The sequence below is a fragment of the Mytilus galloprovincialis genome, chromosome 9 (assembly GCF_965363235.1).
Source record: "Mytilus galloprovincialis chromosome 9, xbMytGall1.hap1.1, whole genome shotgun sequence".
Taxonomy (NCBI): domain Eukaryota; kingdom Metazoa; phylum Mollusca; class Bivalvia; order Mytilida; family Mytilidae; genus Mytilus; species Mytilus galloprovincialis.
The window spans coordinates 37,859,930-37,878,522 of NC_134846.1; the positions used below are offsets into that span (position 1 = coordinate 37,859,930).

General features: G+C 32.4%; 1 protein-coding gene across 2 annotated transcripts in view; it reads left to right on the plus strand.

Annotated features, from left to right (window-relative positions):
• The window catches only part of LOC143044954 (SEC14-like protein 1), a 65,263-nt gene that overhangs the window by 33,149 nt on the left and 13,521 nt on the right, over positions 1-18,593 (plus strand). For both annotated transcript variants that reach the window (XM_076217223.1, XM_076217224.1), the window contains exons 5-12: positions 1,976-2,186; positions 5,281-5,417; positions 6,743-6,932; positions 8,873-8,961; positions 11,800-11,870; positions 12,756-13,062; positions 15,338-15,475; positions 16,282-16,536. In XM_076217223.1, the coding sequence (XP_076073338.1) occupies positions 1,976-2,186; positions 5,281-5,417; positions 6,743-6,932; positions 8,873-8,961; positions 11,800-11,870; positions 12,756-13,062; positions 15,338-15,475; positions 16,282-16,536 (1,398 nt within the window). The remainder of the gene's footprint in view (positions 1-1,975; positions 2,187-5,280; positions 5,418-6,742; positions 6,933-8,872; positions 8,962-11,799; positions 11,871-12,755; positions 13,063-15,337; positions 15,476-16,281; positions 16,537-18,593) is intronic.

The following is an 18,593-nucleotide window of genomic DNA, read 5'->3' on the forward strand; positions in this document are numbered from 1 at the left end:
CAAAAGGAAGGTTGGGATTGATTTTGGGATGTTTGGTTTCAACAGTTTAGGAATTAGGGGCCAAAAAAGGGCCCAAATAAGCATTATTCTTGGTTTTCGCACAATAACTTTAGTATAAGTAAATAGAAATCAATGAAATGCAAACACAAGGTTTATGACCACAACAGGAAGGTTGGGATTGATATTGGGAGTTGAGGTCCCAACAGTTTAGGAATTAGGGGCCAAAAAGGGGCCCAAATAAGCATTATTCTTGGTTTTCGCACCATAACTTTAGTATTAGTAAATAGAAATCTATGAAATTTAAACACAAGGTTTATGACCATAAAAGGAAGGTTGGGTTAGATTTTGGGAGTTTTGGTCCCAACAGTTTAGGAATAAGGGGCCCAAAGGTCTTAAATTGAACTTCGTTTGATTTCATCAAAAATTGAAAAATTGGGGTTCTTTGATATGCCCAATCTAACTGTGTATGTAGATTCATAAGTTTTGGTCCCGTTTTCAAATTGGTCTACATTAAGGTCCAAAGGGTCCAAAATTAAACTTAGTTTGATTTTAACAAAAATTGAATCCTTGGGGTTCTTTGATATGCTGAATATAAAAATGTACTTAGATTTTTGATTATTGGTCCAGTTTTCAAGTTGGTTCAAATCGGGGTCCAAAATTAAACTTTGTTTGATTTCATCAAAAATTGAATAATTGGGGTTCTTTGATATGCCAAATCTAACAGTGTATGTAGATTCTTAATTTTTGGTCCCGTTTTCAAATTGGTCTACATTAAAGTCCAAAGGGTCCAAAATTAAACTAAGTTTGATTTTAACAAAAGATGAATTCTTGGGCTTTTTTGATATGCTGAATCTAAACATGTACTTATATTTTTGATTATGGACCCAGTTTTCAAGTTGGTTCAAATCAGGATCCAAAATTATTATATTAAGTATTGTGCAATAGCAAGAAATTTTCAATTGCACAGTATTCAGCAATAGCAAGAAATCTTCAATTGCACAGTATTGTGCAATAGCAAGAAATTTTCAATTGCACAGTATTGTGCAATAGCAAGAAATCTTCAATTGCACAGTATTGTGGAATAGCAAATATTTTCAATTGCACAGTATTGCGCAATAGCAAGAAATATCTAATTGCACAATATTGTGCAGTAGCAAGAAATTTTCAATTGGAGTTATCTTTCTTTGTTCAGAATAGTAGTTGAATCAACTTAAATCATTGTTTTATACAATATACAATGTATATTCACTTTAACTACCAACCAATCTTTACCATTCAGTGATAACAGGCACTTTATTTTACATTTTAATTTTTATGATGTATTTAAAAGAGTAGTTATTGTTGCAAACTCCATTAGAAATTTGAATTGATATCAGTTTTGGAAAAAGGGAAAGGGGGATGTGAAAAAAAAATGGGGGGGGGGGTTAAATTTTTCTCATTTCAGATTTCATAAATAAAAAGAAAATTTCTTCAAACATTTTTTTGAGAGGATTAATATTCAACAGCATAGTGAATTGCTCAAAGGCAAAAAAAAAAATTTAAGTTCATTAGACCACATTCATTCTGTGTCAGAAACCTATGCTGTGTCAACTATTTAATTTTAGATTTAAATAAGTTTGAAGAAGAAATCTTTAATTGATTTGTAAAATCTTGACATTTGTTTTGTGTAAAAAACCCATATAATGTCAAAAATTTGATCACAATCCAAATTCAGAGCTGTATCACGCTTGAATGTTTTGTCCATACTTGCCCCAACTGTTCAGGGTTCGACCTCTGCGGTCGTATAAAGCTGCGCCCTGCGGAGCACCTGGTTTATATGTGGTAAAAGAAGTAGAACATTTTATAATTGGAACAGATAATTTTAAACGGTTTATTTGTTGAAGAAATGTTCCCTTATTATGAATTATCTTCTAGATTTGTATTTTAACTGCCTAAAGCAATATTTCTTAAAAGTCATCAAACCTATTTCTTTTAGGGTAAAGAAGTAATAGAGTACTACATTCAAGAACTAATAACAGAAGGAACATCTTTTATTAAACCGTGGACCCCTAAAATTGAGGACACACCCTCACAGGACAGTGGTCTGAGGAGTAGGTCTAACAGTCAACATAGCAATAGCAGCCAATCTAGTCTAGTCTTAGGAGCCACTGCTGCCACCATGCATGAGAAGTCTCCTGTTTCTGAAGGTAAGAAAATAGCGTCTAGTCTTAGGAGCCACTGCTGCCACCATGCATGAGAAGTCTCCTGTTTCTGAAGGTAAGAAAATATTATAGTCTTAGGAGCCACTGCTGCCACCATGCATGAGAAGTCTCCTGTTTCTGAAGGTAAGAAAATAGAGTCTAGTCTTAGGAGCCACTGCTGCCACCATGCATGAGAAGTCTCCTGTTTCTGAAGGTAAGGAAATATTATAGTCTTAGGAGCCACTGCTGCCACCATGCATGAGAAGTCTCCTGTTTCTGAAGGTAAGAAAATAGTATAGTCAGGAGCCACTGCTGCCACCATGCATGAGAAGTCTCCTGTTCTGAAGGTAAGAAAATAGTATAGTCTTAGGAGCCACTGCTGCCACCATGCATGAGAATTTTCCTGTTTCTGAATTCTGAAGGTAAGAAAGTAGTATAGTCAGGAGCCACTGCTGCCACCATGCATGAGAAGTCTCCTGTTTCTGAAGGTAAGAAAATAGAGTCTAGTCTTAGGAGCCACTGCTGCCACCATGCATGAGAATTTTCCTGTTTCTGAAGGTAAGAAAATAGTATAGTCAGGAGCCACTGCTGCCACCATGCATGAGAAGTCTCCTGTTTCTGAAGATAAGAAAATAGAGTCTAGTCTTAGGAGCCACTGCTGCCACCATGCATGAGAATTTTCCTGTTTCTGAATTCTGAAGGTAAGAAAGTAGTATATATTTTGGATTCATGTTTTTTGTGGATGATAACTTTTGTTACAAATTTGGATAAAGGCATTCTTGTTCTCTAAAATTTTCAACAAAAAGTTGTGAAGTGAGGCTGTATTCCAATGATATGTTGATCTTCTGTCAAATATATTTGCAAGCTATACTATCGTTCATATTTTTTATTTATATAAGTAAACTTGATACATCATTGTAAGCAATATTTAATTAACTTCATCAGATGTATTCCAGACAGTTACATAGAATCTATTGGCTCTTTTGTAACTTGATCATCTGAAGAAGCCTATTTTTGAAATCAGAATCATGTCGGTAATTAATTTTGTAAAAAGAGAATTTGATTATTTGAAATCTGAGGAGTTTAGAACTTGTTATGACATTTTGCGAAATATCTCGGTGTTGATTACAAGTAAATGTCGATAATTTGTAGTGATAAATTGGCATTCAGTTTCATTAGCGAGACGTCTGCTATGGATATTTTTTACATTTTAGGTGTTGAAAAATCTTTAACGTGTTAAGTACATTTTGTTATGAAAGATGAATATAGTGCATGTCATTTGTCAAGCTTTTTGTAAAAGCTTTATAAGCTTAATCTATTGGGATTTTTTTGTATAACGATGATATTAGAAGCCAATCAAAGTTATTTATGTATGTTTTTTTTTCAAAGAGGAAACCCAAGACTGACAGAGTTTGAAATCTTAATCCTTTGTCAAAGTTATAAGGTTCAATAAAATTGAAAATGGAAATGGGGAATGTGTCAAAGAGACAGCAACCCGACCATAGAAAAGACAACAGCAGAAGGTCACCAACAGGTCTTCAATGTAACAAGAAATTCCTGCACCAGGAGGCATGCTTCAGCTGGCCCCTTAACAAATATATACTAGTTCAGTGATAATGAACGCCATACTAAAATCCAAATTGTACACAAGAAAATAAAATAAAAATAACACAAGACTAACAAAGGCCAGAGGCTCCTGACTTGGGACAGGCGCAAAAATGCGGCGGGATTAAACATGTTTATGAGATCTCAACCCTATACCTCTAGCCAATGTAGAAAAGTAAATGCATAACAATACGCACATTAAAATTCAGTTCAAGCGAAGTCCAAGTCTGAAGTCAGAAGATGTAACCAAAGAAAATAAACAAAATGACAATAATACATAAATAACAACAGACTGCTAGCAGTTAACTGACATGCCAGCTCCAGACTTCAATTAAACTGATTGAAAGATTATGATTTCATCATATGGATATCAGGCACGATCCTTCCCGTTAGGGGATTAGTATCATACCATCATAACATACATGAGAAGAACATAACCCGTGTCGTTCCAACAACTGGTTTTTAAATAAATGTGTTTAGTTCCGATGCAAAGACCCTATAAGTGAATCAATATTAATGCCAAAATATGCAATCTTTAATGACCTGATAACAATATCGTAACTATATCCCTTCTTAATTAGTCTATTTAAAGGTTTTGTCCATTTCTGAGGTGATTACTGACATTTTTGTGCTTTATAAAGAATATTTCCATAAAAAATTGGATGTGAAATACCTGAACGTATAAGAAGTCTGCATGTTGAGCTATATTTACGAATGATGTCCTTATACCGATGATAAAATTTAGTAAATGTTTTGACTAGTTTGTGATATCGAAAACCCTGGTGTAGTAATTTTTCAGTATTTACATAAATTTCTCTCGTTAAAATCTAAAACATTGTTATAAACCACATTTAAGGTCAAGTGGGTCCAGCAAAAAAAATTAAATTAAATAATTCACGGATGGTGGACCAGTTATGAATTGATTTGTACCCATCATTTTTTTTGCAAATAATAAAAAATAAAATATATTATTCTACTAGATTCAATTGTATCACTATGTTTTGAATTTGAAGAATCTCTATTCTTGAAATCACTTTCACCAGCCCTAAAAGATGACTGAAGACAACAACTAGCCTCAAAGGAAGTCTTTTGGAAACATTAGTTTTTACTGTGGATACATTATTATTTGTGAGATACCATTTTTTGTGGATTCAGCTTCGGCTGGGATATGTTGAATTGTTAATCACTAATTTGAAGGTTTAATTAAGTACAAATTTTCTTTAGGCTTGAATGCAGACTTTTGTAAAATATTCATGAAAAAAAATCATTATTCCTTGGATTACGAAAAAAAAAATCATAATATTGTACCACAGTATTTTTAATGACATTTATGTATCTATTATTGCACTGAACTATCATTTAATCCAAAAGTTTTAATGACAAGTGATATTTTATATTTTGTCAACCAAACCTGTGAAATACTAGAAACTGTGTGTACAGGATATTAGAAAACACTTTTTTATGTGATCAACTTGAAGTATTATTTTCTTTACAGGTGCTCATTCTCCAGATCTTGCTGGTGGGAAACTGGAAGATGTTTATATTGAACGTTTCCTTGGTAACCTAACTCCAGTACAAGAGAATAGTCTTGTTCAACTACGCCAACTCCTGCAGACTACTCATAAAGGAAAGGTAAGGAAGATGAAAAAAAAAAATAAGCTCAGAAAGTTGAGTACCCTTTTTGGAAGGGTGCAGAATAAAGATTGGCTTTCTTTTTCAATTTCTGTTGAGTTTAATAAATCCTGAATGTGCATACAATATTTGCCACTGGACGTTAAACAACCAACAATCAGTTAATAAATTTAGCTGCATAAACATATTCTGTTTCCTATATCAGTGTTCCAGCTAGGCCGTTTTCAGAGGGTACGTCGCCTGCCCTTTCCTGAGTGCTGCCCTGTGCCCTTTTTACATTTTCCAGGGCGCCCTGCCTTTTTTGAAGATCAATTGTATATTATTTTGTTCGTATTGATATGATCTGCTAATTACTAAATTTTACCTGGCGAAAATTTTAATTTATGACTTTGTTTATGACCCCAAGCTAATCAACGGTTACAACTGGTGTCATAATCTGTTGTTATAGCTAATCCGTTTATCGGATGGGTCATTAATGATCATCAACATTAATTCATTCAAAAAGAATCAGTCAGTCGGCAATTATCTTTGAAGAAAAGTGCATATGACAACTTGGGCACAATTTGCAATGTTTACCGTAGTTTCATGGAGAAAACGTAATGACAGAAAGTTGAAAACCATAAACATCTCGTGGAAGACATCGTTTTACCGTACTTGTTCTCAGTGAAATAAATAGCAAATTCAGACGTATTTGTCATTGACTTCCCTCATTTTTTATAAGAAAATAACAAAATAGGCCACTATATTGTTGATTATATTTACATCTTCTACGTACTGTTTATAATCCTCCAAAGACGGAGCACACCCGAATAAAGAACGATAACTCAATCTGATTTTTTCCTAGCATTGAGTAAACAACTTAACATATTCTGAAATATGTCTACATACTTCTTGCTTAAGAATATATATGTTTAGGTATTTTGAGTTATGGGAAAAGTTGAAGAAGGTCTTAGTAGCAGTGTTGGTAGGGTGCCTTTGTCATCTTTTTCTGTATTCTTTATTTTTGATACAAATTTTCACTGTTGCTATATCCTAACATTGTGCATTTACTGAGCACAGCTGTTTTGTGCTGTATTGCCATCAAACACAGTAGAGGTAGAAAGGTGAAACTGGTAAAGTGTGTCAGACTATAGAAACAGAATGAAACAGGTCACCTTTTAAAACCTATCGCATATAAAGCTCAACTGTGCCAAGCAATGATCTAAAAACTTATGTGACAAGCTGCTTGACAAGTTTTTGACAAAACTACGAAATTAATATCCACGAAAATTGATACCCACTAAAATAAATGAATTCACAGTATATATCATACTATTGTTTTGCAGATTCCTAAAGATGCCCATATTTTACGTTTCTTACGTGCTAGAGATTTCCACAGAGAAAGAGCAAGAGAGATGCTTGTTCATTCCATGGCTTGGAGAAAGCTACACAATGTTGACGGTTTATTAGAATCATATCAAGCTAGTGAAGTTATAGACCAGTACTATACAGGAGGCTGGCATTACTGTGATAAAGGTATGGGAATAAAACGATAAGAAGGTGTGTTATGAGTGCCAATGAGACAACTTTCCATCCAAGTGACAATTTATAAAAGTAAACCATTATAGGTCAAAGTATGTTCTCCAACAGGAAGCATTGGCTCACACTGAACAGCAAGCTATAAACGGCCCCAAAAATGACTTGTATCAAACCATTCAAATGGAAAAATCTACATACAAATGTATAAAAAAAAGAGACACTTATGAACCACATCAACAAACCACAACTACTGAAATCCTGACTTAGGACAGGTCCCAACAAATTAGATATAGGAAGATGTGGTGTAAGTGCCAATGAGACAACTCTCCATCCAAATGACAATTTATATAAAAGTAAACCATTATAGGTCAATGTACGGCCTTCAACATGGAGCATTGGCTCACACCGAACAACAAGCTATAAAGGGCCCCAAAATTACAAGTGTAAAACCATTCAAACGGGAAAACCAACGTTCTAATCTTTATAAAAAATTTGTAAGGGTTCCGCGGAACCCAGTGTCTCGCCTACTTTTGCTGTTAATCATACACTCATCAAAAATGATGAAAAAAATCAATAAAATTATTCCTCTCGATAGTATCTTTTGATTGTCAGAAGCTTCTGTCCAAGTTTGGTAAAAATCCAGGCTAGTTTAAGAATCTTAAAAATGTTTTAAATACTTTAACTGCAGACTGTATGTAATGTTAACTGGAAGAAAAACTAAGTCCATTTATAAGTAAAATAAGGGAAAAATGGAATTTTATTTTTACAAAATTTACTTCTGGATACTATCTTCTGATCATAAACAAGCTTCTGGCCAAGTTTCTTACAATTCCAGGATAGTTTAAGAAAGTTATTAAAATTTTAAAAACTTTAACCACAGAGTGAATGTAATGTTTCCTGGCAGAAAAAACTAAGTCCATTTATAAGTAAAATACGGAAAAAATGGAATTTTATTTTTACAAAATTTACTTCTGGATACTATCTCCTGATCATAAACAAGCTTCTGGCCAAGTTTTGTACATTTCCAGGATAGTTTAAGAAAGTTATTAAAATTTTAAAAACTTTAACCACAGAGTGAATGTAATGTTTCCTGGCAGAAAAAACTAAGTCCATTTATAAGTAAAATACGGAAAAAATGGAATTTTATTTTTACAAAATTTACTTCTGGATACTATCTTATGAACATAAACAAGCTTCTGTCCAAGTTTTGTACAATTCAAGGATAGTTTAAGAAAGTTATTAAAATTTCAAAAACTTTAACCACAGAGTGAATATTTGTGGACGCCGCCGACGCCGACGGAATGTAGGATCGCTATGTCTCGCTTTTTCGACTAAAGTCGAAGGCTCGACAAAAACCAGAAATGAGAAACACGTATAAATAACATTAAAAAAACGACAACAACTGTACATCAGATTAGATTGTAGTTTAAATGTAGATTACATTTAAAGATTCAATATAGAAAACCACCTAAAAAGAATTTAAAGAAATTTTGCCAAAAAATATCCTGCAAATACATGTCCAGATCAGTATTGAATAATAAATGTGGACTACAGCCCAAGAAAGGAAAAAAGGGGGTAGAAAATATTAGTTATTTTATAAACTGTTAACGGTAACAAAAATTTAATAATTTTGATATTATATATCTAATTATATGTTTTTCCATAAGTACAAGTCCGTATGCTGTGAGATCATTTCTAAGAAAACGCCACATTTCCTTAACAAGTCAGACATAAGATCATGTCATGATGATTTGATAGGGTTATTTTCAGAGAAATATGATGTTTTTCATAAATTCATTGAAGTCACAAATATTTATATCCATGGAATATTTAAGAATTCAGTTAACAGGTTGTCCTAGAACAATATGAAATGTAAATGAATACACATTGCTAAAATTAAAATTTATTTCTTATTCAAACCATAATTTTATGTTTAGATGGCCGACCATTGTATGTATTAAAGTTAGGACAGATGGATGTTAAGGGTTTGATAAGGAGTGTTGGAGAGGAAGCTATACTAAAACATGTAAGTACAATGTCAACATCAGACTTACTATACGTAATTGGTTTGATTGTCAATTAGTTTGTTTGTTTGATAGTACATTTCTATTCATCAGTTGCATATCCAGGATTTGGAAAAGGAGGAGCATCATGGCAACAGCTAGGAGTGGGACTTAAGTCTATGTAATAACCATAAATGAAGCTACATAAAGGGTCTCTGTTTATTTATACATTAGTCTTCATTGTTTCAGGTGCTAAGTGTCCAGTTTTAATTGTGCAGGAAACCACTTGAACAATAAACATTACTGTTAGAGATCAAACATATTATATTTTAGTGATTTTTCAAACCAACTGCATACACACAATAGTTACAGTCTTTTTGTGCATTGTCGACTGCTACCAGTTTCTTATTGATAAATTTTCTAAAACATGCATGTACAAACAAATCAGATACTTTAAGGCAGTTTAAGGTGGTACCCAACACTTTCCCTTAAATTAATTTGGCTCATTTAATTTTTATAAAATTTTGACTAAGTATTTACTTTGACCCTTTAACAAAAATATAAAAATTTCAAAAAATTTGAACCAACCATTTTATCACAAAAATTACACTGGTTATATAGCAGTTTGACAAACACCAATTTTAATCACTGAGAAGCTTAATATTACCTTTACAACACAGGGTAATTAAAACGTTTAGCTGACTTTACAGAGTTATCTCCCTGTAGTGGTAGGTACCACCTTAAGGGGTAATGTGTGTGTTTTTATTCAAGTTTCCTTTCAATGAAAATTTGAAGTGTCAAGTTGTTGATGATAAATTAAAAGCTCATAATCACAGCAATTTACAGTAATAGGATATCAAAACTTTTAAATGAACAGTATTTTTTATTAATTTTCCATGAAAAGATCATTAAAGCAGCAAATGAATCGGAAAATTGATGGCTTATGTCAGTAAAGAATACTCAGTTTAAAATATCATTACACAATACAAAGATATGAATTGTAATAATATTTAGATATCTCCTTACTATTGAATGTTATGTAATAATTATTCGTCACCTAGAATTTTTTGCTATCTTTTTTATCAAACTTATTTTTTCAAGAAATTAATGTGCTATCATGCTGTGAAAGGTTTGAATCAACTTGGTGACAATAGAAGAAGAATTGTCACTGATTTATTTGTGGTTATATGTTTATTATGAACCGTTCTCCTTTTCTAATGATATACACACAAGTATTAATTTAATTTTATGAATTTGCAATATGTTTCAACCAAACAAAATTATCATACATGTTCACATCTTATTACATAATCTGAAAGTATACTTGTATGTTACAGTTAGTGCAAAATGTTTTTCTTAGTGAACACGATTATAACATAATACATTCTTGATATAATAATAGATACAAAAAGATTTAGGATGCATTATTATTGGTAGGTTTTGCAAGTAAATGAAAAGGTTTTGAGGAGCTTCTTTTGTCTGATGATATAAGCACAGGAAATAATTTTTGTTTGAAATTGGTTATATACTTCAACCAACTTAGTTAGTGCAAAGTTTTGTTCTTAGTGCATATGATTAATGCGTCAGACACTTTTGTTTATTCATATACTAATAGATATGAAAACATTTAGTATGAGTTACTTATGGTAGATTTTGGAAGTAAATGAAGGACTTTGAGGAGATTCTTTTGTCTGATGATATAAACACAAGAAAATTTTTTTGTTTGAAAGTTTGTTATATACTTCAACTAATTTAAATCTTAAATGTTCAAATGAAGAGAGAAAAAACCAAACTGATTAAATATCGCTGCAGTTGTTCATAAAATACTTGTATGTTAAAGAGTTAGTACAAAGTGTTGTTCTCAGTGCACACGATAATTACATAAGACTTGCTTGATATAATAATTTGTACAAAAAGAGTTTCTAAGAGTTATTAAGTTATTAATGGTTGGTTTTGCAAGTAAAGGAAAAGGGTTTGAGGAGATTCTTTCGTCTGATGATATAAACACAAGAAATATTTTCTGTTTGGAAATTTGTGATATTTTTCAACCAACTTAAATCTTAAATGTTCACATCAAGAAAAAAAAACTAATTACCGGTACATAAAGACTTTACTTGTTTGGAAAGTACTTGTATGTTACAGAGTTAGTTCAATGTATTGTTCTTAGTGCACTTCGTTATTACAAACTTTTAACATCAATAGAAAACAGAAAATTTATTGCATAACACTGCACTTGTGTATATAACTTAAGAAATAATTCTTTCATGCCATGCTCTATGCTCATTTTAACATGGGTAGGCATTATATTTGTTAATTTAAATGTTTACAAATATAATGCCTACCCATGTTAAAATGAGCATAGAGCATGGCATGATAGAATTATTTCGATTCTTATAGGAATATTTTGAACTTTTGTACTTCGAAGCGGACCTATAGCAGACGCTCGAAATGTCGCCATTTTCATTTGATGAACAAAAACGTGTTACAAAAATCAGCAGTTTATCAATAAAAAAAAACAGAAACATTTAAACTTACTTTTAGAATGTTTTTAATTACCGTAATTTTCTAGCGAGCAACACCAACAAAAATGTCCATTTTGATCTCTAGCATTGTTCAAAATTCATCTGACGTTGCAATTTCAATTGTGACGTCAATCACGTGCAGCCCATGTTCTATTCAAATTAGAACATGGCTTTGTACCCAAAGCTAAAGAAGAATGTAATATTAGAATAAGTGTTATAGTGCAATAGGATGTTCTCAGTGCACACGATTATTACATAAGAGGTTCTTGAGATAATAAAAGAGATGAAAAAGATATAATAAAAGTTGTGAAAAGATTTAGTATAAGTTATTATTTGTAGGTTTTAAGTGTGAATGAAGAGGGTTTGAGGAGATGTGATCAGGCGACACAAATCACTGGATATCCTATCTCGTAAGTAGTATCATATAAAAATAAGAAGATGTGCATGAGAAAACTCTCCTCAAGAGATCAAAGTACATGAAAGTTTACAACTGTAGGCAACCATACCACCTTCAGAAATTAGTAAATCCTTTACCACATATTCAGCTATACAAGACCTCAAAATGACAAATTTCAAATGAGAAAACCAACAGCCTGATTTATTTACAAAACAAATATGATATATATATATGGATTCATTTAATTTCATGGGTACCAAATTTCATGGATTGTGGAAAACTTCCAATTTGGTGGATATGAAATTTTGTGGTTTTGGCAAAGTCTGCATACATTCCTTTCGAAAATTTGTAATTCGTTGAACATTTAAATTCGTTGTTCCCCTGTTCCCACTAAATCCATGAAAATTGATATCCAATGAATATTAATGAGACACAGTAGACAGCAACATATGACAACCATAGCTTAACATAATCCTGACTTGGGACAGGCACATACAGACCACTGATACAGAATAAGGCGGGGTTAGACATGTTTGTAATCACAGTTTGCCATTATAAATATTCCAATGAATAATGATTGAAATAATACTAGACTTAAGCTTATAAGTATAAGAATAAAAGGGCAGAAAACACCTTGTTATTGCAGCTTTTCCTATTATTAAATGGATCTGCATTTGATTTTGTACAATGTTAGTTTCACAAAACTATATGAGAGAACCATGAAGTTTGGAGCAAAAATGACAGAAATAACTAAGACTACACTACTAGATGTTAGCTGTCCCAAATAGTTATTATACAGTTATTATACAGTGTATTCTAATTTCATTTTATTTTTAGATCAGAAAGATTGAACATAAACTAGATTTATCGACCAATTCAAAAGTTTATTTGTTTTCAGAGGATGTACTTGCATTGTTGATTTGGAAGGTTTGAGCATGCGACATCTGTGGCGACCAGGAGTCAGAACATTGCTACGCATTATTGAAGTTGTAGAAGCAAATTATCCAGAAACAATGAACAAATTATTGATTGTTAGAGCACCAAGAGTGTTTCCTGTATTGTGGACATTAATAAGTCCATTTATTGATGAAAATACAAGACAGAAATTTATGATTTATGGTGGGAAAGATTATCAAGGAGCAGGAGGATTGATAGAATTCATTGATAAAAAATATATACCTGATTTTCTGGATGGTGATTGTTATGTAAGTCCAAAAATGTATTGACATTCACAATATAAAAATGAAGATGTGGTATCATATACTATGATAGCCAATGAGACAAGCCTTCACAAGGAGGCAAAAAATGTAGAAATTAACAAGTATAGGTCCGTACAGCCTGCAAAAACCATACCTCATAGTCAGCCAAAAAAGGCACAGAAATCTCAAATGTTAAACAAATCAAACAAAAAAACAAATGCCATATTTTATGTACAAAAAAAAAATAAAGAAAAACAAATATATAACACAGCAACAAATGATAACCACTGAATTACAGGCTCCTGACTTGGGACAGGCACAAACATACAGAATGTGACAGGGTTAAACATGTTAATGGGAACCCAACCCTCCCCCTGACCTGGTAAGGTGGTGTAATAGTCGATAAGGGATTTTCGACATATTGTCAAATTCAATATTGAGCTTGCTCATGTCAGATAATGAGTCATATTTTCTAAGCATCTCTCTCGTCTTTATCAACTTTGATCAGCAATAAGCAAACAGAATTATTTTATTAGGTTTTATTGTCGAGCCTGCAACTTTTGTTGCAGAAAGCTCGACATAGGGATAGTGATCCGGCGGCTACGGCGGCGGTGTTAGCTCACTTTTTAAAAGCTTTATATTTTAGAAGGTGGAAGACCTGGATGCTTCATACTTTGTATATAGATGCTTCATGTTACAAAGTTTCCGTCAGTCACATGTCCAATGTCCTTGACCTCATTGTCATGGTTCAGTGACCACTTGAAAAAAAAGTTCAAATTTTTTGTAATGTTGAATTCTCTCTTATTATAAGTAATAGGATAACTATATTTGATATGTGCGTACCTTGCAAGGTCCTCATGTCTGTCAGACAGTTTTCACTTGACCTCGACCTCATTTCATGGATCAGTGAACAAGGTTAAGTTTTGGTGGTCAAGTCCATATCTCAGATACTATAAGCAATAGGGCTAGTATATTCAGTGTATGGAAGGACTGTAAGGTGTACATGTCCAACTGGCAGGTGTCATCTGACCTTGACCTCATTTTCATGGTTCAGTGGTTATAGTTAAATTTTTGTGTTTTGGTCTGTTTTTCTCATACTATATGCAATAGGTCTACTATATTTGTTGTATGGAATGATTGTAAGGTGTACATGTCTAGCGGGCAGATGTCATGTGACCCTGACCTCATTTTCATGGTTCAGTGGTCAAAGTTAAGTTTTGAGTTTTGGGCTTTTTATCTAATACTATATGCCATAGGTCAACTATATTTGGTGTATGGAAATATTTTATGATCTTTATGTCAGTCGCGCAGGTTTTATTTGACCGTGACCTCATTTTCACAGTTCATTGCACAGTGTTAAGTTTTTGTGTTTTGGTCTATTTTTCTTAAACTATAAGTAATGGGTCAACTATATATGTTGTATAGAAGCATTGTTAGCTGTACATGTCTGCCTGGCATATTTCATCTGACCTTGACCTCATTTTCAATGTTCATTGGTCTTTGTTTAGTTATCTTGGTTAATGTTAATTTTATGTGACAGTTGTAATAAAGCTTAGCTTTATACCTAGGACTATCAACATAATATCAATGATTAGTATAGAAGGCGAGATATTTCAGCGTGTGCACTCTTGTAATTAAATAATGATCCACTTTTCTCTATTTTGTCCCTGCTGTAAATATATAGATATAGGAAGATGTGGTGTGAGTGCCAATGAGACAACTCTCCATCTAAACAATTTATAAAAGTAAACCATTATAGGTCAATGTACGGCCTTCAACACGGAGCCTTGGCTCACACTGAACAATAAGCCATAAAGGGCCCGAAAATTATTAGTGTAAAACCATTCAAACGGGAAAACCAATGGTCTAATTTATAAAAAAAATGAGAAACACGTATAAATTACATAAACAAATGACAACTACTGTACATCAGATTCCTGATTTAGGACAGGTGCAAACATTTGCAGCATGATTAAACGTTTTAATGGTTCCAAATCTTCTCCCTTTTTCTGAAACAATAGTATAACTTCACAACATAGAAAAACACACGATAAAATATGTTTAGGTGATAAACTGAAATATTGATATTTCATTCAGACAACACAATAGAAGAGAGAGGATATAGGGTATCCATCCATAACACAAAAACAATACGTGCACAGCAAAAAATACAAAAACAAAAGGAACACGGCTTTTATTGCTGTTCTTCATCTCAATATTACACACACCAATTTACTTGTTTTCTATGAAGTATACAAATAAAATTTATTTGATTTTTCAGTGTGATGTACCAGAAGGAGGATTAGTGCCAAAAGCTTTATATAAAGAAGAATACTCAGATAAATCCCCTGAGGGTCCCCCACTTAGTATTGACAGCTTATATCAGACAAGTTATGTTGTTAAGGATTTTTCTCATGAAGTAAGTACTGGTATTCCCTATTTTGAATAAGTTATCCAGCTCCATAGTTTTCACTTATTTCTATAAGCTTACTGGTACATGTATCAATTGATTTCAGGAGATGTGGTATGATTGCTAATGAAATAATTATCCACTAGAGTCAAAATAACTTGATAGTGAGAACTTTTAGGTCATGGTATGACCCTTCAACAATGAGCAAAACTCAAACCTTAAAGTCAGTTCTGTTTGATATATTTTCCTTACAAAGTTATTGCAACTGAAATTGAACTCAATAGAACTTTGTAGCATTGCTCAGTATTAAGAGTGAATCATGACCAAGTATGATGAAAATAATTTTGTTTGTTGTGTTTTAAACATGAGAGAAGATAAGGGCAATAACTCTGACAGCTTACATCATTAACATGATTACTATTTGATTTTTGGTTTTGATAAAAGTCTTCATACCTCTGGTACAAGCCTTTAGAAAGTTTGTAATATTTTAATTTGTATATATATCCTACAAAAATTGGTAACTCACAAATAATGCTGTAAATTCAGAATTTATTGCGATGTTTTTATTATTGTGAAAAATGCAACAGAATTATTAGCGCAATAATTTAAACTTACATTTTGAATTTTTAAAATGAATTAAACAGGATTTTATTATTACAAAAATTAAAATCATAATTTAGTCCAAAATGACAAAATCGTAATAATAGATGAACACAATAATTTCTGAATTTACAGTAATGAATCTACAGTATGGCTTTGTCTTATTTTATTCATCTTTTTCCTAATTTGAAAATTTCTTCATATATACATTTTAGGTTTTAATAAATGTACCACAGCGAGGATCTGTAATCACGTGGGATTTTGACATTCTAAAAGGGGATGTAACTTTTACAGTGATTCGTTATAAATACGGAACACTTCCTGCGGAACCATATCATCAACATCACGTACAAAGTGCATCGGGTGGAATAGGATCCGTACAATATATAGACAATAAAACCATGCAAGTGGGAAAAGATCTGACCATTGTTGAAGCTCCACATATATGTAGGGATGGAGATAGTGTTCAGGTTAGACAACTCTTGTTAGATCATTATTTTAAAATAAAAATTATAAACAATATGTTAGATGTGAAAGGGCAGTTGTGAAAAATGCATTATTTTCATAGAGTTATAGCATAGTTTTTCATAATGAAGTAAAGGTTTTCTTATTGTATTTTTGTCGAGCCTGCAACTTTTGTTGCAGAAAGCTCGACATAGGGATAGTGATCCAACGGCGGCGGTGTTAGCTCACTTCTTATAAGCTATATATTTTAGAAGGTGGAAGACCTGGATGCTTCATATTTTGTAAATAGATGCCTCATGTTATGAAATTTCCATCAGTCACATGTCCATTGTCCTTGACCTCATTTTCATGGTTCAGTGACCACTTGAAAAAAAGTTCAGATTTTTATACGACCGCAAAATTTGAAAAAAATTTCGTCGTATATTGCTATCACGTTGGCGTCGTCCGAATACTTTTAGTTTTCGCACTCTAACTTTAGTAAAAGTGAATGGAAATCTATGAAATTTTAACATAAGGTTTATGACCACAAAAGGAAGGTTGGTATTGATTTTGGGAGTTTTGGTCCCAACATTTTAGGAATTAGGGGCCAAAAAGGGCCCAAATAAGCATTTTCTTGGTTTTCGCACTATAACTTTAGTTTAAGTTAATAGAAATCTATGAAATTTTGACACAAGGTTTATGACCACAAAAGAACGGTTGGGATTGATTTTGGGAGTTTTGGTTTCAATAGTTTAGGAATTAGGGGCCAAAAAAGGGCCCAAATAAGCATTATTCTTGGTTTTCGCACAATAACTTTAGTTTAAGTAAATAGAAATCAATGAAATTTAAACACAATGTTAATGACTACAAAAGGAAGGTTGGTATTGATTTTGGGAGTTTAGGAATTAGGGGCCAAAAAGGGACCCAAATAAGCATTTTTCTTGGTTTTCGCACCATAACGTTAGTATAAGTAAATAGAAATCTATGAAATTTAAACACAAGGTTTATGACCATAAAAGGAAGGTTGGTATTGATTTTGGGAGTTTTGGTCCCAACTGAATAAGGGGCCCAAAGGGTCCAAAATTAAACTTTGTTTGATTTCATCAAAATTGAATAATTGGGGTTCTTTGATATGCCGAATCTAACTGTCATGACTGTGTATGTAGATTCTTAACTTTTGGTCCCGTTTTCAAATTGGTCTACATTAAGGTCCAAAGGGTCCAAAATTAAACTTAGTTTGATTTTGACAAAAAATGAATCAGTTAGGTTCTTTGATATGCTGAATCTAAAAATGTACTTAGATTCTTGATTATTGGCCCAGTTTTCAAGTTGGTCCAAATCGGGGTCCAAAATTAAACTTTGTTTGATTTCATCAAAAATTGAATAAATGGGGTTCTTTGATATACCAAATCTAACTGTGTATGTAGATTCTTCATTTTTGGTCCTGTTTTCAAATTGGTCTACACTAAAGTCCAAAGGGTCCAAAATTAAACTTAGTCTGATTTTAACAAAAATTGAAATCTTGGGGTTCTTTGATATGCTGAATCCAAAAATGTACTTAGATTTTTATTATGGGCCCAGTTTTCAAGTTGGTCCAAATCAGGATCTAAAATTATTATATTAAGTATTGTGCAATAGCAAGTCTTTTCAATTGCACAGTATTGCGCAATGGCAAGAAATATCTAATTGCACAATATTGTGAAATAGCAAATTTTTTTTTAATTAGAGTTATCTTTCTTTGTCCAGAATAGTAAGCAAGAAATATCTAATTGCAAAATATTGTGCAATAGCAAGATTTTTTTTTAATTGGAGTTATCTTTCTTTGTCCAGAATCAACTTAAATCTTTGTTATATACAATATACAATGTATTTTCACTTTTTACTACCAACTGATAAATTAAAATAATCTTTACCATTCAGTGATAACAAGCAGTTTTTTTACATCTTAATATTTAATGATGTATTTAAATGAGTAGTTATTGTTGCAAACTCCATTAGAAATTTTAATTGAGATTAGTTTTGGAATAAGGGAAAGGGGGATGTGATTAAAAAAATTGGGTTCAATTTTTCTCATTTGAAATTT